Genomic DNA, 25,600 nt, shown 5'->3' with positions numbered 1-25,600 from the left:
TGTAGATTTTTAAATTTCAAAATAAAAAGTATGGATGAGGGAAATTTTACGGTCATTCTTTGAAGAATAACCTTTAGCATTTTTTCAAGTTCCCTCACAAATCTCAATGATTGTGGACAGTTAGGATTTGAAAACATTGCTGTAAAGACAGTGTGGCACATTTATGATTTTAGGTCTTCCTCTTCAAGAAAAGGTTATTGATTCTTTTATTCAGATTGACCTTATGCCTCTAAGATTGTTGTAGTTTTAGTAGGTCACACATTTCTTTTTTTTTAGTTTTTTTCTCTCTTATTTTTCCACATTTGTTATAGTTAAGGAGCTAAAATGCTTTTGCTGTTGTTGAGAATGTGAGTTTTATTCTTTTTCCTGTCGTTCTTGTTGAATCCACAACATTAGTTATCTTTATGAAAACTCCAAGTGGCTCCTTTGAGTGTTCCAAGTATGCAATGTCTTAAATAATGATTGATAAGCTCTTTTGAATTTGTGTACCTCTCATCTTCTTTACTTACATCGGATGCAGTTTCTAGGACAATTAAAAATAATGATGCTAACAAGCACTTTTGATTTGTTCCATGTTTTAAAAGAACTAATATTGTATTAGTGTTTCATCAGCAAACATAGTGCTGTTTTTGTTTGAAGGGGATCTGGGATTATCTGTTAAAAGATGAATACTTAGTTTCATCAAATAGTGTTTTGGTTTCTAACAGGATTTTATAGTTTTCTTCATCTCACTTTATTATTAATAAATAGATTTCCTAGTATTGACTAGTATCTCTTTTTTTTTTTTAAAGATTTATTCATTTTTTATTATAGCCAGATATACACAGAGGAGGAGAGACAGAGAGGAAGATCTTCCGTCTGATGATTCACTCCCCAAGTAGCCGCAACGGGCCGGTGCGCCGATCCGAAGCCGGGAACCTGGAACCTCTTCCAGGTCTCCCACGCGGGTGCAGTGTCCCAATGCATTGGGCCGTCCTCAACTGCCTTCCCAGGCCACAAGCAGGGAGCTGGATGGGAAGTGGAGCTGCCGGGATTAGAACTGGCGCCCATATGGGATCCCGGGGCTTTCAAGGCGAGGACTTTAGCCGCTAGGCCACGCTGCCGGGCCCTGACTAGTATCTCTTAAAAAGAGGTCAATTCAAGGATTTTGTTAAAATTGATTTTATAAAATCTTTCTCGGGTTTTGGTTTCATAAAATTTGTTCATTTTGCTTCATAAAATTTGTAAAGATTTTCATTTTTCACTGCGCTTCTAAACAGTGGAAATGACATTACATTTTATTTTATCTGAAGATTAGAAGTAATTCATCCGTATTGGAGGAGTTAATACTTTGAATCGTTATTCAGCAGTATTTTAGTTTTTTTCTTACTTGTTTTTCAGTTTCTGCCTGGCCTCATTCTTGGACTTTCTGGTTCTTTGAGGCTTTGATTTCCATAATATCATTGTCAGCTGACCATCTGAGCCAATAAATACATTCTCTTTTGAAATTAAAAAAAAAAAAAAAAAGGAAACCTTGTGCATTTATGTATTTGAGATGGTTTCTATCTGCTGGAACAGCCAGAGCTGGACCAGACCAAAGCTGGAACGTGGATACTCAGTCCAGGTCTCTCACATAGATGGCAGCGACCCCAGTACTTGAACCATCACCCCTGCCACCCAGGATGTGTCTTAGCAGGAACCTAGAACTGGGGGTGGAGCTGGAATCCAGCGTCAGCACTCCAAGATGGGACAGGAGCATCCCGTTGCATCTGAACTGCTTTGTTTTGAGCAGCCATAACCTAAGCTGTCTGTTATTTGGTACACCTTAGGAAACTGGCCTAAGCAGTTCTTCCAGAAAGGGAAAGAGCTGAAAGTAGATGACGGAAGAACTCCCAGCAGTCCTGGGCAGAATGACAGGATGGTCTCCTCTCGCTGGAAGGTCCACACATAGATCAGATAGCCATTAATTGGGAGTATTTTTAAAGACAGTTATTAGTTCAGGAGAGAACTTTCCTAAAAGGGATCTAGTAATGTAGATCCCTGTAAAAATCACTTAAAATCCTACAATTTTAGGACTGGAATCACTTTGGCTGGATGAGACTTTTAACATTAACCACTGGAGTGGAGCTCTTGTTACTTGGTATCTTCCAATTAAATTCTTTTTCATTAAATCTTTTTCAAAATTAAAATGAATTACAGGGCCCGGCGGCGTGGCCTAGCGGCTAAAGTCCTCACCTTGAACGCCCCGGGATCCCATATGGGCGCCGGTTCTAATCCCGGCAGCTCCACTTCCCATCCAGCTCCCTGCTTGTGGCCTGAGAAAGCAGTCGAGGACGGCCCAATGCATTGGGACCCTGCACCCGCGTGGGAGACCCGGAAGAGGTTCCTGGTTCCCGGCTTCGGATCGGCGCACACCGGCCCGTTGCGGCTCACTTGGGGAAACATCGGATGGAAGATCTTCCTCTCTGTCTCTCCTCCTCTCTGTATATCCAGCTTTCCAATAATAATAAAATCTTTAAAAAAAAAATGAATTACAAACTTGTACCTTCTAATTTATCAGTTGTTTGTCTGTTTTCTTTATTCCATATAAGATATTTAGTTAATTTCCTTTTTGGCTTTTTTCTCCCTGTGTATTTTATTTCAGTTGGTCGTATTATGTTTCAGCTCTTCTCAGACATATGTCCAAAAACTTGCAAAAACTTCCTTTGTCTATGCTCAGGTAAGTGTATTATTGAATTATTTCCAATGAAAAATCTTAGCATAAAAAGGCTGATTTTTTCTTTTTTTAAAAAAGATTTATTTATTTGAAAGTAGTTTCTGTCTGTTAGTTCATACCCCAAACAGTCAGAACTGGGCCGGGCCATCTGGGTCTGTTAGGTGGGTAGCAGCAACCCAAGCACCGGGACCATCGTCTGCTGCCTTACCAGGCACATTAGCAGGGAGCTGAATCCAAAGCCCAGGAGCTAGAACTTACAGCATCACTCTCCTATGGGATATGCTTGTCCCAAGTAGCAGCTTAACGTCCTGGACCACGATGCTTACTCCCAGTGAGTTACAGAGCTTTACTAACTTGCTTAATGGAGTAAATATCTTCAGGAAAAGTGAAGTGCTATGAAGTGAGTTTTGCAAATGAAAAATGATTTACCTTGATTTCTGTATGTAATCAAGGAAGCATTTCTTAAAGGAATGAGAAGAGAATGGTTTTTAAAATGAAAAGAGTAAGAATCTCTATAATGGACTCTTCCCTATATATTAGAGTTAATACAGTAAGATTGTCTTGCCTTAGGATAACTTTCACTACTTTGAAAGCACATGGAATTCATAAGAAATTTACGGTTTGCAAAAAGATAAAACATAATGAAGCTGTGTACTATGCATATATTTAGGTTGATATTTTGGGTGAGTAGAAAAATGGAGACGATAACCTATAATGTAACTTTAAAATTAGAAGTTTGTGAGCTAAATTTTTTAATCCATACTTGAATACATAAACACAATCTTTTAAGCAGTTTCTTTTTCCTTTTTTTTTTTTTTTAGTCCATTTATCTGAAAGCGGGAGAGGGCTCTTCCATCTGCTGGCCCATTGCCCAGGTTTCTCATGTGGGTGGCCGAGGCCCGCTTTCCCAAGCCGTTAGCAGGGAGCCGGATCTGGAGTGGAGGAGCCAGGACTTGAACAAAGGGCTTGCCTGCTGTACCACAGAGCTTGCCCCACAGACAACTCCTTGGTTTAGTTCTTTAACAAGAGTGATAACTGTCTCCAGTCTCAATCTGTCACTTGTAGTCTTTGTCACACAATTTTAAACATTTCTGTGCCACTTCTATTGTTTATTTTGGCTGATATGTTAAATTGTCATGCTATTTCTTAATACTTCCCAGCACAAAGGAGGAATTTGACTAAGGATTAATTTTGTAGTTCTTTTCATTGAAGGATGGTTTTGCAGCAAAATTCATTTCCTTTTTTTACCCTCCCCTTCCCCCCCAGGGGAGAAAGGCCTTGGGAAAACAACTGGAAAGAAGTTATGTTATAAAGGTTCTACATTCCATCGTGTGGTGAAAAACTTCATGATTCAGGGTGGGGACTTCAGTGAAGGTAGAGCTAAAACTTATTTCCTCTCTAACTCTTTCAGTTTTTAAAGTGTCTCATTAATGCTTTGAATTGTAAATGTTGTACCACAGTATGATGTAAATATTATGTTGTTATAGCTATTGGATGCATGGATGTTATAGAGCCAGCATATTGAAAAAGCATTACTTTGTTATGTAGTTTATTTTAGTAATATAATTTATGTGGAAAATTCCGTTAGAGTTGAATACCAGTGTGCTGTTCAAATTGCATTTGTTCTAGAATTTTGTTAGTGTGATTGCTGATTGAAAGAAGTGGGTCATGGAGACCATTTTGTAATTGTATTTATTGCAATGAGCTTTGGCTTATATTTTCTAGATATAGTTCATTTGCAGCAATTACAGGGCTCAGGGTTTCCTTTGGCAAATTGAAACCATTAAAACATACTTTATATGTACCAACGTGTTTTTAAGTTTCTTTATGGCTTACTGTCATCCATTATTTACAGGTAATGGGAAAGGTGGAGAATCAATTTATGGTGGATATTTTAAAGGTAAGGCTTAGTATTTTATGGTCTTGTTTCAGTTCTGATAGTAAAGCAAGTTTATCATATACTTTAATGAGAAGAGGTTTACTTTTAGTTCACTTTTTTGCATGGAACTAATGTTGCATGAAATACTTTATTTGCATGAATTTGGGGATAAATTATAATATGTAACTTATAATTGACAAAATTAATTAAAGCTAACTTTTATGGTTAAACATGACTTTCAGCATGGAGGTTAGGCAACTATATACATGAAAACTCCTATCTTCCTGCCTAAAACTGTCAACATATTCTTTTGTTTATAGAGAATGTGGTCTTTTGCAAAATGAAAAGGTAAGAGAACAAAGCTCAGTAACACAAGCTCCGATTCTGTTCCCTTGCACCCTTCCTAATAAATTTATGGATAGTCTGGGCCAGGTTGTTGCTGGATTTCTGTATTGCTTGAAGACTTGGAAAGCTGTATATTATTTCACACATGCATTTGTATCTTTTTTTTTTCGTTGCCCAATGGTTGTGAGTTCCACATCAGGGAAAAGAACCTTCTTATGGGTTTTTTTCCCCCTAAACAAAGCAATTTCTTTCAATAAAAGTTTGTATTTTCTCTTTCTCAAAGGTTTGTATGTTTTCTCTTGTATACTGAAACTATATAATGTGTTTATTCCTACAGTAGTACCATTTGCATAAATCGATAACTATTGCACTTGCCCCAAAAAGCCTTAGAAAAGTCAGTTGCAGAAATTTATATTGGAATCCAGTGTAACTAGATTTTAGCACTGTGATAGCTTCAGTTTCATAATAGTCTTTTATATTTCCTTTGGGAGAAAATGGATTACTACTCTTTTTCAGAAGCCTGTTACAAAGGTAATCATTTTTTTAGTTTCTATGTTTCTGTTTGTTCTAAAAAAAGAGAGAGAGAGAAGAAAAAGGTTTTGTTTGTATGAATGTTAAAAGGAAACTTAAATTAGTTTTGAAGCATATTTCTGCTGGAATTAAAAATCCTCTGATCTTTATTCAGGATTTTTTTTTCCTTTGAACTAGTTGGGAACAACTGTTTAGCAGGTTCTGCTTACATGTAATAATTTCAAATTAAGTTCTGTTGAACACTGGTGTGATTGTTCCCTGTGGCAGGTACTTTTGCGCCTTAAAATGATATTTGGCCACTTACGTTTTTATTTCTCCAGAACATTCTTCTTCCTTAGATACTTTTGTGATCCTATTGATTAGCCGAGAACCTAATTTAATTTAAACATGTCCCTACAACATAATATATGTATTCAGTTTTGCTGTTGTAGTCTAGCTTTTCAGTTCTTTAGAATAATAAATTTATCATTTGAAGATGAAGTGTACAAGAGGGTTATTAAACCCTCCATGAATGATGTGTACATAATAGCCTAATTGGAAATTTAGAAGACATGAACCTTACTAAGAGACTATTCTGAAGATTTCCTTTTTGGTTTTCCCTGAAAGCTGTGACTTAAATGTCATTTAGATAAATATTACTACAGAAAGTGACTGTTCTAAGGCTATTTGTATAAAGTATTAAATATATGTTCTCTTCTTTAAGGCTTTCATTAGTATCTTTTGGCCTTTTTCTGCTTGATATTTGATTAGTTAAAATGTTTTTTCTGAATACTCAGTCATGTGTACTGACCAGAAGAGGATTGTCATCTTTTGCTTTCTATTTATTACTTGAACATGACTTTAAAAGTGACTTATAATTGGAGACTGACAGATTTGTGTTTTCTTCAAACAGATGAAAACTTTATTCTCAAACATGACAGAGCGTTCCTTTTGTCAATGGCAAATCGAGGGAAACATACCAATGGTTCCCAGTTTTTCATGTGAGTAGGCGTAATTCAGATGAGCTTTTCCTAACCAGAGAAGCGCTGTTCATAAGAAAGATGGTGCAGTTAAACAAATTTTAATGCCGAAATTCCGTCAACTCAAGTTGTGTTAATTTCTCATGGTCTAGTAACTGGGAAGCTCTCCCGGCCAGTTCAGCATTCAGCGTAAATCCTGGATCTAAAGAGTACAACTTAAAAAAACATAACTTAAAGATACACCTTTTTTTTTTTTGAGATAAACTTGTATAAGAAAAGAAATTGGCTCTGGCCTCTACCAAATTTGGAGACTCAGTTTACCAAAATTATCATCAGAACATGAACTTGCTAGTAGTATAGGGCCAGATGGACCCTTTGACATGAAAAGTAGTTGATTGAAATTATGTATGGTGGTGGTTTGGCTTTTAATGTTGCTCTTTGAGCTGATTTTGAGACTGGTGTCATTATTTTCAAAAGAATAGGTGATTTGCTGCTGAGCCAGCATTTTTCAAAACTCAGTGAGATTTTTGCATAATTGACTAAACCTGATGTTCCTATCACATCTGTCAGAATTTATGATGAAATTATCACCAAGGAACTTCATAATACTAAATGTGCTTTTTGAAAAGTAAACATCTTTACATGTATGTGCATGCACAACTATAAACATAGTTCTCATCTGAAAATCCCAAATCAGACCTTTGACATACTCTGTTATATTTTCATCTAAACCTGTTTTAAAGCCTTGCTTTGTTATAATCCAGTCATACAAGGTGTGAGGTAGGAGTGTAGCATGCAGATTAATACTTTTGATTGGAAGTAAGTCTCAGTTGTGCTATGTATGTTCAAGAGTTTATTCGTGATTTATCAGAGAAAGTTCTTGTTGTCATCTTTCTGAATGGATGAGTATGAATGGCGCTTCCCTCTGTAAAGGAGTGAATTATTCATATCTAAAAACTCACATTTTAACTCTGACAAATAGATTTCTGATATGATCTGATAAGTTCAGATAAGGTACATTCTGTTCCTAAGAATGTCCTAAAAATGGAAAACTGATACTTAAAATTATACTTAGAGTTACACAGGAAAAAAATCTGAAACCGTTGTTTCCATAGGTTATATTAGATACTACATTTCTTTACGATAGTGTTTTTTAATTCTTAACCTTCCTAAGAGCCAATAAAAATGGGGAGAAATCTTCCAAAAATGTCATTTTTAGTAAGTAATATTTACTCTTTGAGGTTTCCCATTTCCATTTTTAATCTTATCTGAACTGTGAACATGAAAAGTAATGATTCATTGGTCAAGAAGCTATCATCTGAGGGCTCTAAAGTTTCTTTTAGATTTTCTTTTTTATGTCAGTACATTAAACTTGTGATTTACCGGGTAATAGCAGCTTCTTGCCATTATTACACTCAGATTAGCTTGTTTATCAGATGTTAACAACTAAAATGAGCACACCTACACACACTAACATCTTTTAAAACCTGTATGAAGTGTCTTTATTTTAATGTTTTTTTAGTACTTACTTAATTAGTTTTTGGGAGTATTTTTTTAAGGCTATTACTGTTTTATACATGATCTAATTTTACATTGACCTTCTTTTTGAGAGGATTGTCAAATGAAAATTTTAGCACAATTGGAATTTTCTTTAGTACCTGCAGATGGCACTAAAATCACCATGAACTTGCTATCAGAAGAAAACATTTTCCTTTTTATTTGCAGTTTAATTCTTTTTGAAAGAATTTGCAAAAACAGTATGGGAAGTACCTGAGTGTGCTTGCACACACAAAGTCTCCTCATCTTTTTATCTTTTTAAAGAGGTGTTTGTGCCTGAGTGCTTTCTTTATGCTGGCTAAAAATAAGAGTTTCATGTGTGTTGCAGGATAAATCAAGCTAATATTCACATTTCTGATCAAAAAGTATTCTTGGTTTTATGGAAGGAATATGTAAAGTGCAGATGGGGGCCCAAGAAAGAACCTGTTGAAAGTAGTGTAAAGGTGTGATGCACCTCTTCGAGTTGTGCATATGATCGTGGATAAGGGCCTGATGTTACGGAGTCAACGCATAGCTCCCCACGGATAGCTCTCGCCTTTCACCATGCTACGTAACTCCTGTGGGAGCTTGAGCAATAGTTCTGAAATCTGAAAAAGAAAGAATAGTATAAGAACAGGTAGTAAGATTGAAAGAAATGGTTTTATAGTTCTGTTTTATAAGCTTAATAAGAATTTTTAATTCGCCTTTGCAACATTGTATTGGTTGTTTTTGTTATAAATCTGTTACTTTGCAATTCCTAAGGAGTAAATTTGGTACTGTTAATGTGGGTGTTGTAAGATCTCCTTCAAGGAATCCTTTGCCTTGTGCATTAAATACTGTACTTATTACATACATACTTAAACACTTTCCCTCCCAAAGCATGCATCATTTTTATATAATTTTGCTTATCTTGCCATCTTTGGCTGGAACAAATATGTGTATAACAAATCAGATTTTCTTCTATAAAGCTATTTAAATTTCTCATAATAATTATATCTGTTTATTTGACATAATGATGTTGCTTTGGGGGAGCTTATATGGAAAAAACTTACGACTTTTTGAAATAATGCTGTTCAAAAAATGGGAAAGAAGTGATACATAACTCACTAAAGAAACAATGGTTTGTTATGCTCAAGTATATTTGAAGGCATTGCAAGACTTGAGACCAAAGTTACCAAGTTAATTTGGTGTTTACTCATTTTGTCTTTTTTATCGTTGTTTGTTTTTAGGTCTAAGACTAGTAAAGAGACACAAGAAAAGCTGTAAGATTTTAGTCTTACAGTGGAAAGGAAGGGACTTAAAGAGATCAAATTCAAGCTTTTGTTTATAGATAAGACTAGATAATGAATAAAACTCCTTGCAAGAGTGTAGGAATTTTGCTCATAACATAGAAGAAGTGAATAGCCAGGAAAAGGATCTGCACACGATACGAGCTAATAATTTTATTAATGGCTCAGCTCTGTATTTACTTTATTTTACATAAGTGTCAAGATCTTGCTAGAAACATTTTTAGGGAAACTTTTCCCTCTTAGCTTTTGTTTATTCACTCTGGTTCTAATTTTCATGTAGTTTCATCAAAAGGATAAAGATATGTGAAGTGATCATTTAAAAGGTTAGATAGTTTATAACTGTGTGTTAAGTATTTTGGAAAAGATGCCAAGCTAAGTATCAGGAAGCTTTCGTTTTAGTTTTGTTTCTGTGTACCTTGAAGTTTTGTCTGTTACTTTTTTTTTTTTTTATATGAAGTGTCTATCCCTACTTTCAAAGGTAAACATTTTGGTGTGAGAATGTTATAAAATATTTTGTGGGGTGATCCTGAGTTTCTGATTTTTTTTTTCAAACATTGTCTCCTCTAAAGGAAATGGATACAGTTGCCTACTTTTCATGAGTCTGCAAGGTGTGTTAAAGTTTGCATTGGGCTTTTTCCTGCCTGCATCAGGGGCAGAAGCTGTCTCATCAGTTGCTGCTAGGCAGGGCCTTTGTGACTCTGGTTACTAAGGAATAGAGACTGTGGAGGACAGTTTCACTGGTCCCTGTCAGGTTGTGGAAAAGTCAGCCTTTAAGCAGGAAGGTTAGCCATCAGCTGGCAGGGGGTGGGGTGGGGTGGGGGCGGGGAGTAGGCCAAGTTGTAAAATTGTTTGTCATTTGAGAATCAGACTTGCAAGTAGCTGCTTGCCTGAATGGGAGAGAGTACTTACCATTTTAGAGCAGTAAAGAGTTTAGGAGAGGGTTGGTTTTAAAGGTTTGCAAAGTTATAGTGACATTTGAATAGCAAAAGTAGATTTGGGGTGGAAATGCTTTTTCTGTTCACATGTTCATAAATATATGTGAGAAAAAATGTTAGCAAGTGTTAGTAGTCTGAGAAGTTCTTTTTCTTTCCCCTTTTTGGGCAATAGTGTCCTAGGCCGATTTCAAATATTCCATGAAGCAGAGACGTTCTCTGAGTGTTACTGTTGTCCCTCACATCTGGGGTTTCACAACATTTAGTGCTATGTGATGTATATATAAGTAACAAAGAAGCAATTTTGTGTGTTACTTCAGCTTTAGAGTTGGATTTGGGGAAGCCTATCCTTGGGTGACTTGGACTCATGGGGAGAGCATCCTTCATTGAACTTAGTTCATTTCTGATGCTGTCACACAGGCTTTGGCATTTGGGGTGATTTGGTGTCTCTTCATGGTATGGTGGCCATAGGACCTGAGTTTGTCTTCCTTTGTTTTTCCCCTCTGAACAATTTTATACCTAGAATTGTTTATTATCTCAACATTTCATTGAAAACTCCACATTATCTCAAACATTATGTGCTTTTGTGACACCAGTGTATATGTCAGTGTATTCACAAGAAGTTATAGTTTGTTTTTAAGTATTTAAAAACTGTCCAAAGACCATTATGGAGCATTTTGTTTATGGTATATGAGGGATTATTGGTCTGAGTGTAATAGGTATGTTGAAGATCTCACACAGTTAAAAAGGTTTGGAAAAAATATGTATTTATAGGGGGGGAAATCATAAAAAGGAAATGCAGTGGCCACAGTTTAACAGTACACTCTTAACATTTCCATCCCTCTTGGCTTTTTATCCTCCCAGAAGCTCCCTAAAATTCTAATCATGCTGCTATATTATTTCATTGCTATTTTCATATTCGGTGACTTACCAGTTTCTAGGGGTGTGTAATGGTAGTGAACATAACCATAGTGCAAACAGTTACTCATTAATTCCTTGAGGTGGTTTGTTATCAGTGTAACTGAGAAAAGGTTCTTTAACCATTTGAAATGATCTAGTAAAAAAGTATCTTGAAGTTGTGTTTGAATTATCTTCATTCAGTTTTTTTTCCAATGAAACTTTTGCTTCAGCTCACAGTAGCTGCTCCTGGGCATTCGGTTTTATATCTAGGTGTGTACTCAAGATGCATTCTTCTCTTTTTGAGAAAGCTATTAGTTGTCTTAGTTTCTGGGGTTTTGTAGAAGGACATGTAATGTTTTGTTACTAGGTATGATTGGCAATCTGGTGTTATAGTATTAAGATTTTGAATAGGCTCTTACTTTAACCCCAGTACTTTTCTTAAGCATTACTCACCTCTACACGTATATCCCAAATGAAAGAAAATTTAGAGCCCTCCATTTTAAAAAGCTTTCTTGCTCTGCATAAACTTGAAAATATTTAATTTCAAAGTTATATTGATATTAAAACATAGTTTCAGTCTTGTCTTAAAAGTGTATTACAATTTATTTCTTGCCATTTTTGTGTAAAATTTACAGAAAGAGTGTTACATCGTGCGCTCCAAAGGTAATGTCTCATTACTCTTAAGGCTCTTTCTCTTTCTTTGCCTTTATCTCTTTAATCCTGTTGTTTTGTGCTTTGAAACATTTTAAGAAAAAAAAAAAACTTTCTGCTTGATCTGTGTAGCATCAATACATGTAAAACCAGGGTGTTTTATTGCTCACGCTTAATCCTGAAAGTTTAGAGCTTGTTTCCACCGAGTTTCCACACATCAAATGGCAAATGGGTTTATATTTAAAATCAGAGTTTTAGTTCCCATTTCAGTGCAGACTTAGTAAATTCTGCAGAAAAGCCAAAAGTGTCTCTGATAATGGTATACAAAAAAAAATTGTTTTGTGGATAACAGTGACACTTTCAGTTCTTAGGATTTACAAAGTTTATATGACCTTTGCACTTAATATTTTTAAAGTAGAATCTAAGGAGGGGAAAACTGAGAAATCAGTGTCTCTAAGGAGAAAACTGAACTGTAAAGATTGGAAGGTTTTATAAGTTGAAATGTTCTCTGTGATTATTTCTCCCTTGGGTATATCTTAATAAACTTGAATAAACCTTCAGCTTCTAGGCCATTTCTTCAAATCTTAACTTTCTGAGCTTGTGTCACCACTGCCCTGTTCCTGAAAAGGCTCTGTGGTGTTCAAAGATGGATCCAGGACGTTAGTGGATGAAACCATGATGCCAGTTTATCAGCCAGGGCTGAGCAGCTCATTCCCCGCCCTCTCCCAGTCCCCTTTGTTAATCTCCACCCTGGATTGTGTCTCTAAGGGTTGGCCTACTGGCAACAAGCCTGTTTTTCTTTGGGATTTCTGCTCCTGGAATATAGGCTTAGAAACCCAGAGGCCTTATTTTTTTAAAATACTGAAATATATAGTCTTCGGGGGTGTGGCAGGAGAAAAAATATATAAATCTTCAGTATTCTTAATACATAGTCTAGCCAAATTAATGTTTCTGCATCCTGAATTTCAGATAGGAATAATGAAATTTTTCGTATTAGTTTAGGTACCATGGGCAGGCTGAAGGTTTTTAAAAGTTACTCTTGTCTTTGTTTTTCTTCACTACTGCAGTAAAGGACCATGGTTGTTCACTCTTCAGTTTTCATTTGTATTAAAACAAAGTATGACTACAGAGAGAGCTGATCCATGCACAGACTGAATCTCAAGTAGTGTGTTGCTGTGTCACTGTAGGGAGCTGGAGTGTTCTTTGTGCCATTTGCTCCAAAGGTTTGCCATAGGTGGTTTTTACAAAATTGCTGTTAGCCAAGATGGCAAGTTGAATTTGGCTCTGAATGTTTTAGAAAAATACATGATACCAGAAAGAGGAAAAAAGGAGAAGAAATGAATCTGTTCAGTAACTCACTGATTGTTTATTTCTACATATTTGAAATTGATCCTTCACATTGTTGAAATTGTTGCCTTTTTTAAAAAAGCATTCTTTACATCTTCCATATAGCAGAGTCACTGTCTAACCCATGTACTAACTTCTTCACTGTGCTTTGGTACAGTTACATAATTATGGGAAGCACACTTCTGTCTTAAAATCTATTGTCCAGGATTGTTTCTGGATGCCATTTGGATGATTTAATAAGCATTAATGCTTCACTAATTTGCTAAGTTGTATTTCTCTTTTTAAAATTTGCTGCCTATTTATTTTTGTGATTACACTGGCTTGAATTTCACTTTCTTGTCCTGAAAGGCATATTTGAGACTTACAGCTTTAAATTCAAGATTCCTTTAAAATCCTGGAACTTCTTGACATTTTAATTTTTAAAAATTAAATTCTGTAATCTTCTTACAGAACCGAGTATTATTAATATAAATGTAAGCATTACAGTTCCTTGTACTATAAATATTTTAGCATTTTTGTGAAGCTTAGAATTGTGTTTTGTTGACTTACACATGCTAGATTTGCTAAAATGAACATAGAATTTTATTTGAAAACTTCTAGTACTATTACTTTAGCTAGCCTGATACTCAGTGACCTTGTCTGTCTCTCAAATGCCTATTTTTCATTCTTACACATGAATTATTTATAGAATGTAATTCTGAATCTAATTATCCTCTTTTGAATTTTTTCCCATTGCATTTCGCATGGGGTGAGATTTGTGAAAATGCTGTGGGAAAACTTGCTTGGGTTCAGAATACCTGGGTGGTGCCCACAGTCTTTACAGGAGTGCGGCTCTCCGGCAGCTTTGGATTAGGGAAGAAGCCAGTGGGATGTGTTCTGGGCCATGGCGGTCTAGAAAGTTATTCATCATTCCTTCACTTAGCAGTCAGAAATGTTACTAGATTTCTCCCAAATACGTTTTCAGAGTTGCTGTGAGTCGCAGAGCTTCCCCTGAATGGGGAAAAAGGGCCGGGAAGTTGTGGGAACAGGACTCCTGGGACCGAACTTCCACCAGCCTGCCTTTAGAGACGCAGACTGACTCCGGAAAATAATAGTGAACTCGTTTAAGCGTGGGGGGCTTCTCTTTCCGTGGGGAAAATGTTAGTTGCTTTTTCTTGTTAATTATGCTGATATATTCTGAATTTTTTGTATGCTTTTGTTTTTGTTTTGGATTTGAAAGAGTTGTAATGTGTGTTTATACTGTGTATTTATGGCTTATAAGTAAGTTTTATATGTGTATATAGTCTCATAGAGATCGTTTTGTAATTTTTACTTTGTAATCTTGAGGTTTTGTTTTTAATAAGTAAAATTACTTGCTGTTTTTGTGACTTTAAACTTAGATGTTTATTATGTGTTTAATTTTTCCCATCTTTTTATCTTCACTTCTTTGTTCTCTACATGCTGTGTTTAAACTCTTCTGCTCTCTTCACCTGAACACATCATTTTTGACATCATCTTTGTGTTGATATTTATTACACAGTACCACAAAACCTGCGCCACACTTGGATGGGTAAGAGTTGTATGATTACCTGGGGTTGGTTGGTGGGTGAGCAGCTGTAAGACAGATTGCACTGTGGGTGAGCCCTCCCTGGGGAGCTCTCGGTGTGTGGTCAGTCTCTGCTAGCTGAGCTCTCCATAGGACCCAGGTGTGGCTCTCATGGCAGTGAAGGAGACTTTGAAGGTTCCAGGAAGGATAACTTCCAGCTCAGTCAGTTATCAGACTCGGTAGCCTGAAATGCTGAAGAATTGTTGTGGATTGTTTGTTTTGCTTTGCTTTGTGTTTAAGATTTATTTATTTTTACTTGAAAGAGCTAAAGAGATTTTTCCATCTACTGGTTCTCTCCCCAAATTATCATAATGGCCAAAGCTGGGCTGGTCTGAAGCCAAGAGCTAGGAGCTTCGTCCAGGTCTCCTACGTGGGTGCTGGGGCCCAAGGCCTGGGCCATCCTCCATTGCTTTCCCAGGCCATTAGCTTGGAGCTGGATTGGAAATGGAGCAGCTGGGACTCGAACCTGCACCCATATGGGATGTTGGTGCCACAGGCAGAGGAGGATTAGCCGGCTGAGGCCCAGTTTGAGTCATTTTTTACTTTCATGAAGATTTTGAGTCCCCTTTAGTTGTTTTATGCATCAAATAATTGGATTTTATTTTATCAGTAGGCATATCTTTTATAACAGTTGTCTCTTACTGTTCATAACTTAATAATCAACCAACTATTTCTTGAATTTTTGTTGATAAGGGTACATGTTGTCTTTGGACTGGTTATTTCCGGTTTTGAAGTAATTGAACAAATTGAAAATCTGAAAACTGATGCTGCCAGCAGACCTTATGCAGATGTGCGAGTTATTGACTGTGGAGTGATTGCCACTAAGTCAATGAAAGATGGTAAGAGCGCTTGTGAGTTGGAGGAAGCTAGGAGACAAGAGTCAGGCCTTGTTAGAGACTGTAACTTGAAAGATGCCTTCTGGGCTTTAGGGGTGGAAAATCCTGTGGTAGTAGTCTAGCAGAGGCCTGTCTCTGTCCTGTATCCAGGCCATCAGCAAATCTCAACAAGCCCTCTCTGTTATTACTTCCCCTTGCTACCAGCCTCTTCACCTTGCCTGCTCCACCTTGGCTTCCTTTTCATCTTTTCCCACTAGCAGTGTCCTGCATCCTAACATGTTTGCTTACAGCCTTGGCCCTCTATGATCTGTCCTTAACAATGGCCAGAATAACCCAATTAAAACCGTATTTCACATCAAGTCACCATTGCTCCTGCTTGGAACGCTGCAAGAGCTGCCTCTGTGCCCAGGGAGCCCGGTCTCTCCATCTGTGGATAGAGCAGCCCTGCATGGCCAGGCTGTGCTGACTGTGGCTCTTCCACCTCATTCATTGCCTGGCAGCCACAGTGCGCTTGAGTCACACGTGACAGTCACTCAGGGACTTTGTGCAGGCTGTGCTCTTGGTCTGAAACAGTCTGTGTGAACCTCCCTCGCTTCCTTTTAGATCTCTGCTTAAATGATGCTGTCAGCTCCTGCCATTCTCCTTGGTCCCTAAGGCCTCTCCCCTCCCCCTGCTTAACTGTTGTCATTTGTCTTGGAAGAAAAAAGTCCATTTAGTTACTGCTTTTAGTTTGCTAAAACAAACTAAAAATATTTCCCAATTTTCTTGTCTCATGGGTAGGTTCTTATAGTACTAATATTTTTGTTCATGTTTCTTAAAAGTTTTTGAGAAGAAGAGAAAGAAACCAACTCGTTCAGAAGACTCGGATTCCTCTTCCAATTCCTCTTCCTCTTCAGAATCATCTTCAGAAAGTGAAATTGAACACGAGAGAAGCAGGAGGAGAAAACATAAGAGGCGGCCAAAAGTTAAACATTCTAGAAAGAGACGGAAGGAAGCAAGCAGTTCAGAAGAGCCAACGAGTAAACATGTAGCAAGCCCCAAAGGGTGAGCAGCCTTACCTGAAACACAGATCCACACTCTGGAGTAAGGAAGAAAGTCGGTGCACATTTGTCAGCTCACTTCTATTACCTGGTGTTGAAAATGATAACTGATTTAATTGAAATCTGAAAAATCTAGGAAGAACATAGGCATCTCGTATTAACCAGTTGCATAATTTCAGGTGAAATAACATTTTCCAGTGAGATTATAAGCTGCCAGTAGTTTGGCTGATAATTTTTTTAAAGATTTATCTTTTTTATTGGAAAGTCAGATATACAGAGTAGAGGAGAAACAGAATAAAAGATCTTCCATCCGATGATTCACTCCCCAAGTGACCACAATGGCTGGAGCTGCACCGATCCAAAGCCAGGAGCTTCTTCCATGTCTCCCACATGGGTACAGGGTCCCAAGGCTTTGGCGCGTCTTTGACTGCTTTCCCAGGCCACAAGCAGGGAGCTGGATGGGAAGCAGGGCCCATATGGCACATGCAGGAGGAGGACTTTAGCCACTAGGCTATCGTGCCAGGCGCAAGGCTGATAATTTGTTTTAAAAAGATTTATGTCTTTTTATTGTAAAGTCAGACATACAGAGAGGAGGAGAGACAGAGAGGAAGATCATCCGGTGATTCACTCCCCAGATGGCCACAACGCCAGAGCTGAGCTGATCCAAAGCTAGGAGCTAAGAGCTTCTTCCAGGTCTCCCACAAAAGTACAGGATCCCAAGACTTTGGGCCTTTCTCAACTGCTTTCCCAGGCTACAAGCAGGGAGCTGGATAGGAAGCGAGGCTGCTGGGACTAGAACCAGTACCCATATGGGATCCTGGTGCATTCAAGACGAGGACTCTAGCCACTAGGCCACCACACCGGGGCCCCAAAGCTGATAATTTTAATGTCAAATTTTATGTGTTTTTATTATTATGGGGTGCAAGCAGTACACGTCTTAACCAGTGCTTTGGTTTGCTTTTTCCAGTTACTGTGAGAGGAGTGATACCAGTGAAAAAAGATCAGGAGATTCAAATGCTAAAAGGGAGAAGCCAGTGGTTCGCCCAGAAGAGATTCCTCCGGTGCCAGAGAACCGTTTTTTACTGAGAAGAGATATGCCCGTTGTTGCTGTGGAACCAGAGCCGTAAGTAGGACTAGCATGCATTCCCCTGCTGGAGCCTCCATCAGCGTAACTGCAGTCTGACCTGTTGAGAACACTGTGAAAGGGGGTGGGAGAGATGGAGAGTGCCCAGGGAAGGACACGCATCCACCTCTTCAGGACTGACCTTTTCCCACTGTGACAATGAAAAGTCAGTTGGGCAGACTGGTTGACCTCCTCTCTGGAGCTCTAGAGAAGTCTGGTTACTGATCATATGATCTTATGCTACCTTGACCCTTCGTCAGAGGAATGAGTTTTGGGGTGTCAGAGGAGAGCGTTCATGAACTCTGTATACAGAGTGATCACAAATATTTCCAATGAATAGTGCAGTTAAGTGCGTGGTCATTGAATGTATAATTTGGTATAACTAGGTTGCTGTTAACTTGCTCAATTGGTCACTTTTCTGCATTAAAAAAAAATTTTAGATTTGCTCCCCAAAATAGTATTTATAATGTATTTGTATATTAAGCTAAGTTTAGAATTAGTAAAACAATATACTCATAAACAGAAATACCATGTGGCTGGTGTAAATCGGTAAGTTTCTTATGAAGAAGAATGCTGAGAACTTATGCCACCGTTTTCACAATTAGGTCTGTAAAGTTATCATTTAGTTGATTACATACATTTAAAGCCTGATATTGTCTCATTTTAAAATGGCAAGTATCCTTAAATTAATAGCTATAACATGATGATGTTTTTATTATTAAGAATTTTAGTGTATTAATGCATTTTAATGAAACCTTTCTTCTTTATAACATGGATCAGCATACTGTGCTTCATGAGCCAAATTTGGCCCACTGTGTGTTTTTTTTTATAGTCCATAAGTTAAGTGTGGCTTTTGTTTTCAAATGGGAGGGAAAAAAACAAAAGAGCAGTATTTTGTGACACAAAATTTATTTGAAACGCAAAATAGAATACCCATAAAACCTTGGTGAAGCCCAGTCACATCCACTTGTTCACGTATTTTCTTGACTCTGTGTGTTTGGTGCTGTTAGCACTTCACCCTGCTGTGAGGTATACAGTGCATTAATTAAAACTCTTGGATTTCAGATGTTGCACATTGTATCCATCTGTAGAAAAAGGTATTTTTAAATGTGAAATACGTAAATCTCATTACTGATCAGCATTGCTTGGAAGATTAATTTTGGGTTTTAATTAATTTGCTGTCTCCCCAGATTCCATTATTTTCATCAGTAGACGTGTACTGCACAAATAACAGTGCTGCTTTTTTTCCTGAGATTTATTTATTTTTATTGGAAAGTCAGATATACATAGAAAAGGAGAGACAGAGAAGAATATCTTCCATCCGATGATTCACTCCCCAAGTGGCCACAATGGCCAGAGTTGCACTGATCTGAAGTCAGGAGCCCAGAGCCTCCTCCAGGTCTCCCACATGGGTGCAGGGTCCCAAGGCTTTGGGCTGTCCTCGACTGCTTTCCCAGGCCTCAGGCAGGGAGCTGGATGGGCTGGATGGGAAGCAGGGCTGCCAGGATTAGAACTGGCACTCGTATGGATTCCCAGCATGTGCAAGGTGATGACTTTAGCCACTAGACTACCACGCCAGGCCATATATATTTTTGTTTATGTGAGATTCCCAGAAGGTTCAAATTCATGGAGAGGAAAAATTGAATATAGAGTTACCAGAAGCTGGGGAGAAGGGATCTGAAGGGGTTAGTGTTAATATAGACCATCTCTGGTGTGGTGAAAAAGTTTCAGTAAGGTAGTGGTGATGGTTGAAAAGCATTGTTGGAGTAATTATTATCACTCATTTATTTAGATGATATATTTTGTCATGTATTTTACTACAATTGAAGAAAAAACTGACAATGCTTAATATAATGCCTGACACATAGTATTTGCTCATAAAAGCTAGCCATTATGTTGATAATAAAGACGCAAAATAAACGGAGCACAGAAAGCTTCTCATACGTGAAGGACTGTCTTGCATCAGCCATACTCTGAGTTATCCCTCCTTTATGACACAGGTTGAAAGAATTGAAGGGGCATAGCAGGTAGGATGGTGGGGAGACACACTGTTAGAAATCGCACAGCTTCCCAAATGGGTTCCAGTTCATGTCTTGGCTGCTGCACTTCCAATCCAGCTCTTTGTACATGGCCTGGGAAAGCACCCAAGTGGGAGAAGCTCCTGGCTCCCCGCTTCAAATCATTTCAGCATATGGCCATTGCAGCCAGTTGGGGAGTGAACCAGTGGATGGGAGACCTTATGTATCTTTCCTTCTTTCTCTGTAAAATCTGATTTTCAAGTAAAAATAAATATTTTTTTAGAAGGTGGAGAGGTCTTTATTTTAAAACAACCATATGCTTTAAAATGTTGGTACAGGTGTCATGAACTTGTGTTAAATAACTCTATTTTGATCATTTAAAGGATTTGCCTAGAAAGTTTGGTTCTGTGGAATGTTGGACAAATGAATGCTTTTGTATTTTTAGAACACAAATTTTACATTTAAATATTGAGACAACTGCGTAGTATTTGCTTATTTTTAATTTTCATCACCTTTTTTTGTAGGAAGATTCCTGATGTTGCACCCGTTTCCCGTGATCAGAAACCATCTGTATCCAAGTCTGGTCGGAAGATTAAAGGAAGGGGCACGATTGTATGTGTCAAGACACTTAAAATGCTTTCAAATTACTTTACTTAACAGTAGAAAAACATTTTTACCTATATACTGATCTTAGCATAAGTCTTAGGTATAATACAAGATCTGCTCAAGGAACTGGTTGTATTTGGTGTACAACTAGAGAAATGGCAGGTACTTCTTTCGCATCAGAATTTACTGCTTTGTTTAAATCCGGATTACAGGTGCCTCTTGGTCCCTCCCATCTCTTTTAATACTAAATGTTTTTTGTTGTTGTTGTTGGTTGGGTTTTTTGTTTGTTTGTTTTTTGCTTTCTAAAGATTTATTTTCGTTGGAAAGGCAGATTTACAGAGAGAAGGAGAGAGAGAAAGATCTTCATCTGCTGGTCCACTCCCCAAGTGGCCTCAGTATGTTTGAAGTAACTTCATCCCATCCTTTGGCACTTGAATCATTCCCTGTGATGGCGCATCAGGGTGGTCTTTGTAACTCTGTCCTGGGTCAGACTGTCACTGAGAACCATCTGTTAAATGGCTGTTCCTCCCTTTGGTTTTGAAGCGTTATCACACTCCTCCACGGTCAAGATCCTGCTCTGAATCAGATGATGATGACAGCAGTGAAACTCCGCCTCACTGGAAAGCAGAAATGCAGCGGCTGAGAGCCTACAGGCCGCCCAGCGGAGAGAAGTGGAGCAAAGGAGATAAGTAAGGACTGGAGTGTGTGCTGCGTCTCTCCCGTGGGGCCAGAGGCTCTAGTCTGCTCCCGCATGGATGATTTATTGTCAGAATTAGACTGTGCCCAGAAGGAATGCAGTTGGAAATATTGGGTGACAACAACTAAAAGCCTACTCAATCTTTTAGAATTATCTGACTGAATTTTAGAAGTAGTTAGGATTTAGAAGTTGTGCCGCATATTCTTTGCTAGCCACGTCTTGTAGTAACAAATCAGTTAGTAGTTAGAGAGGAGATCTTCTCCCTGGTGTTATTGCCTTCTGGCCCCAGGAACTGTTGCTTCTTTAGAAATGTGTGCCTCTGCCCCTCAGTGACACCACAGTGGCATATCTGCTTAGGAGGGGGATAGACCCCAGAGTAGCTGGTGAGACACGTGTCCTGAGGCCCCAAGGAATCCCCCACTGTAGAATTTTCTACTGTCTGCATCTGCCGTTGTGTATTTTTCTCCCATTTTTGGGTCAAAGATTGAGTTATAACTTAGAGGCATGTCTTGCTTATCCCTGTTGAAGCACAGTCATCATTACTAGCTTCTCCGAAAAAGGAAGCTCCGCTTAAACACCGATCCTGTGGCCTTGTTGTGTCTGCCGCGGGTCAGCAGGCTGTCTGGAACCCCAGTCTGAGGATCCCTGGAGCTGGGCTTCACTTGGTCCACTTAAGACGTTGATGATGTCATGTAGTCTGTTGTTAACATGAAGTATGCTTTAGGACATTGAAAACGTGCTTGTACATAGCTATATGCATATTATGTCCTTGTTTCCTAGGTTAAGTGACCCCTGCTCAAGCCGCTGGGATGACAGGAGCTTGTCCCAGAGATCCCGATCCTGGTCCTATAATGGATATTATTCAGACATGAGCACAAGACACTCTGATAGTCACCATAAAAAACGCAGAAAAGAGAAAAAGGTTAAGCATAAAAAGAAGACAAAAAAACAGAAACACTGCCGAAGACACAAACAGACGAAGAAAAGAAGGGTTGTTGAACCATCTGACATAGAGTCCTCAAAGTCTTGCACTCGACGTGTGAAATCCTCTTGTGATCAGGAGAGGAGGTCCCGTTCCTCATCATTATCATCTCGGCACTCCTCTAAGAGGGACTGGTCCAAGTCCGATAAGGATGACCAAAGCTCCTCGAGCCGTTCCAGCAGAGACTCCTGTAGATCGAAATCTCACTCACCATCCTACTCGAGAGGAAGCTCCAGATCAAGGACTGCATCAAAATCCTCATCACGTTCACCAAGTAAATCCAAGTCGGAGCACCAAAGGGCACCATCAACATCACCCAGGAGAACAGTGTCTCAGTTAAGTGAAAACAAACCAGTAAAAATGGAGCCTTTAAGAGCAGTAGTGCCCCCAAATGAAAACGTGGTGGTACAGCCACTGGTGGCAGAAAGCATCCCTGTGATCCCACTGAGTGACAGTCCCCCTCCTTCGAGGTGGAAGCCAGGACAGAAGCCCTGGAAGCCCTCTTACGAGCGGATCCAGGAGATGAAAGCTAAAACAACGCACCTGCTGCCCATCCAGAGCACTTATGCAGGAGCGAGTGTGAAAGAGACGGGTAGTTCTTCCTACCACAAGAGAGAAAAGAATGTGGAAAGTGATCAGAGTGCTTATTCCAAATACAGTGATAGAAGTTCTGAAAGCTCAGCACGGTCTAGGAGCAGGTCTTCCAGGAGTAGGTCATATTCCAGATCATACACACGGTCACATAGCCTAGCTAGTTCACATTCAAGGTCCAGGTCTCCGTCATCTAGATCTCGTTCACGAAATCGATTTAGTGATCGTTCACGGAGTAGTAGATCATCATCTTACACTTCTGTTAGCAGTGATGATAGAAGACGAGCCAAGAGGAAATTTAGATCCAGTGGAAATAAACACAGTTCAAATAAAAGGTACAGCAGCAGCTCTGAGAAGACACGCAGCAGTAGATATACCAGAAGCCGAAACAAGTCATCACGCCAGAGAAAATATAGTGAAAGTAGGTCATCCTTAGATTACTCTTCAGACAGTGACCAGTCCAGTGTCCGTGCTGCCCAATCAACCCAGGAGAAGGAGAAGGGCGAGGTGGAAATAGCAAGTGATAAGCAGAAAGCCAGAGGAGATGAGAAGTCTAAGCCTGAGCAGGAATGCTCAAGTTCAAAAAAAGGAACTTTGAAAGAGAATCTTCCTGGTCACTTCAGAAATGGTAGTAAGCCCAAAAGGAAGCAGTATGCTGGGAGCAAATGGGACTCCGAGTCCAGTTCAGAGCGAGATGCAACTCGGAAGAGTAAAAGCCATGCCCGGCCGTCCGCTGATAAGGAGGAAGGTGAGGCCACTTCAGACTCTGAGTCTGAGGTGAGTGGCGTTCATGTCCAAGCCAGACCCATGGCAAAATCTGCAGCCAGCACTTCCCTGTCTGACAGCAATGGCACTTGGCAAGGTGGCACGCGGCAGTCCTCTACCTCCAGTTCCGAGGAGTCCTGTTCCAATGCAGAAAGCAGTAAAGGAAAGCCACGGAAACAGACACAAGGGCCGAAGGAAGATCTTCAAAGGGAACACATCAGAAAGGTGAAGGAGAAAGGGAAAAAAGAGAAAAACCACAAGGCTCCGAAGCGAAAGCAGGCGTTTCACTGGCAGCCTCCTCTAGAATTTGGGGAAGAGGAAGAAGAGGAGATTAATGAAAAGCAAGTTACGCAGGAGCCAGGAGAGCAAAAGGAAGTTTTGGACAACAGCATAAATATAAAAAATAATACTCCGAAAGCTGAGAAACCTTGTGGCGAGAACAGCCTCTCAGGTAGCCAAGATACGGCAAGTGTTGCCTTAGATTGTGATCCGCGAACTGAAGATGACAGCAAACCCAGCAGGTCTCCCACCACTTCACCTGCCGAGGAAAACGCAGCCAGTTCTCCTTCAAACATTCAGCATGATGAGAAAAGTATGCCAGGAGGGGTGGCAGACGTGCTTCAAACGGATGACAACATGGAGATATGCACTCCCGAGAGGACCTCCCCGGCCAAGGGAGACGGGACTTCTCCTACAGGAGAGCCACGGCCTGACACCCCCGAGACGGGTGTGCAGAGGGAGCACCCTGAGGCCCGGGGAGTGAAAGAGGGAAGCGTACCTGAAAGCAAACTGCTGGGGGAAGCAGAGAAACAGGACAGCGGCTCTGTCGGTTTGGCCACAGTAGAAAGTACTGGCAAGAAGGAGGCAGCCGAGAAGAGCCAGAGCAGCCTCGTGGACAACAAGTGGAAGCCCTTGCCAGGTGTGGGGAACGTGGCAGCACCTGCTGCCATGTCCAGTGCTGTGGATGTCAAGGCCCTGACTGCCCTGCCAGAAATGAAACCCCAGGGCTTGAGGATTGAAATCAAAAGCAAAAATAAAGTTCGCCCTGGGTCTCTATTTGATGAAGTAAGAAAGACAGCACGCTTAAACCGGAGGCCTAGAAATCAGGAGAGTTCGAGCGAGGAGCAGACGCCCAGCCGGCACGGTGCTAGCCAGTCGAGGAGCGCTAGCAGATCTCCGAGTCAGTCTGAGACGCAGTCTAGGCACAGGACGAGGTCCGGCTCCTACAGTCACTCGAGAAGTCGGTCCAGGAGTGCCACATCGTCCTATCGGTGAGCAGATGCCCTTGCTTCTAAAGCTGTTGCATAGCTTGAGAGAGCGAGGGACGAGATTAGTATTTCAACATACCTGGAAGGGAGTAAGTCTTGTTCTGTTTGACCCCAAGAGCAGCTGGCGCACATGGGGAGTGGGGATTTCAGAAGACATTTGAGCTCGGTTTTAACTAAAGGTGTCTGGCAGCAGAAAGCAGTTGCCACAGCAGCTTGTACGTTTTCTGTCTTTAAAGAGGTAGGCCTGTTTTCTTGGCAGTCAAGGCAGTTAATGATGTACAGAACACATGGAATTCAGAGTTCTTGGTGTTGGTGAGGCTACGTTCAGCTCCCATCAGTGTAGACTGGACAGTACAGCATGTGGCAACCCGAATATAACTGCTGGTGGTGATCAGAAGGTGGCAAGCAGTTATGCTGCGGGCTTTGCTCTTTCCTGTCCTTTCCTTTCTTTTTTCCCCCCCAAGATGCATTTGTTTAGTTGAAAGGTAGAATTAGAGAGGAAGAGACAGATTGATCTTCCTTATATATTGTTTCACTCCCCTAAATGACTGCAAAGGCTGGAGTTGGGCCAAAGCCAAGAGCTTTATCTGGTCTCTCACTGCTTTACCAGAGGTATTAACAGGAGCTGCATAGGAAGTACAGAAACATCCAGGATCCCATTGGTGCTTGTATGGGATGCCACCTGTATGGGAGGCTGCCTAAGCCTCTGCCCCACAACCCCAGTCCTGCATTCTTTTCTGTATAAATAGTTTGTGGTTCTGCCTGCCTCTGAATTACAGCCCTTTTAATATTGTACTTTGTGTTGATTGAATGTAAAGTACAGTGAGAATCATTGATTTTCCTGGGTATTAATCAGTCTTTTTCTTTTCATACTCTCTCAGACTACATTGAAAAGTAACCACTATGTGCCATCTGTGGTCTCCCATTAGAAGGCTTCCCTTGTTCCCACCTAGACCCCAGCAGGCCCAGAAAGCTTGATTTCTGGCCCTTGTCTGTATGATGTGGGTGCCATTGCTGTCTGCTGC

General features: G+C 39.8%; 1 protein-coding gene and 1 long non-coding RNA gene across 6 annotated transcripts in view; one reads left to right on the top strand and one right to left on the bottom strand.

Annotated features, from left to right (window-relative positions):
- NKTR (natural killer cell triggering receptor) overlaps positions 1 to 25,600 on the top strand; it is a 37,930-nt gene that overhangs the window by 8,206 nt on the left and 4,124 nt on the right. For 2 of the 5 annotated variants that reach the window (XM_004581713.3, XM_036497453.2), the window contains exons 3-13: positions 2,624 to 2,698; positions 3,962 to 4,069; positions 4,551 to 4,595; positions 6,343 to 6,430; positions 14,584 to 14,613; positions 15,343 to 15,488; positions 16,307 to 16,529; positions 17,493 to 17,648; positions 20,191 to 20,278; positions 20,816 to 20,961; positions 21,750 to 24,578. In XM_004581713.3, coding sequence (XP_004581770.2) covers positions 2,624 to 2,698; positions 3,962 to 4,069; positions 4,551 to 4,595; positions 6,343 to 6,430; positions 14,584 to 14,613; positions 15,343 to 15,488; positions 16,307 to 16,529; positions 17,493 to 17,648; positions 20,191 to 20,278; positions 20,816 to 20,961; positions 21,750 to 24,578 — 3,934 coding nt within the window. Of the gene's footprint in view, positions 1 to 2,623; positions 2,699 to 3,961; positions 4,070 to 4,548; positions 4,596 to 4,894; positions 4,923 to 6,342; positions 6,431 to 11,701; positions 11,730 to 14,583; positions 14,614 to 15,342; positions 15,489 to 16,306; positions 16,530 to 17,492; positions 17,649 to 20,190; positions 20,279 to 20,815; positions 20,962 to 21,749; positions 24,579 to 25,600 lie in introns of those variants that run through there. The other 3 variants (XM_058678462.1, XM_058678461.1, XM_058678463.1) reach the window with 3 other exon arrangements.
- LOC131482822 (uncharacterized) overlaps positions 16,254 to 25,600 on the bottom strand; it is a 23,887-nt gene continuing 14,540 nt past the window's right edge. The window contains exons 2-3 of the long non-coding RNA XR_009247322.1: positions 16,544 to 16,613; positions 16,254 to 16,387 (exon numbers count right to left, since the gene is read on the bottom strand). This is a non-coding gene — a long non-coding RNA (uncharacterized LOC131482822). The remainder of the gene's footprint in view (positions 16,388 to 16,543; positions 16,614 to 25,600) is intronic.

This window comes from Ochotona princeps, chromosome 21 (genome assembly GCF_030435755.1).
Source record: "Ochotona princeps isolate mOchPri1 chromosome 21, mOchPri1.hap1, whole genome shotgun sequence".
Classification (NCBI taxonomy): Eukaryota; Metazoa; Chordata; class Mammalia; order Lagomorpha; family Ochotonidae; genus Ochotona; species Ochotona princeps.
Note: the sequence above shows the minus strand (reverse complement) of the source record. Positions and strands in the feature narration are given on the sequence as shown.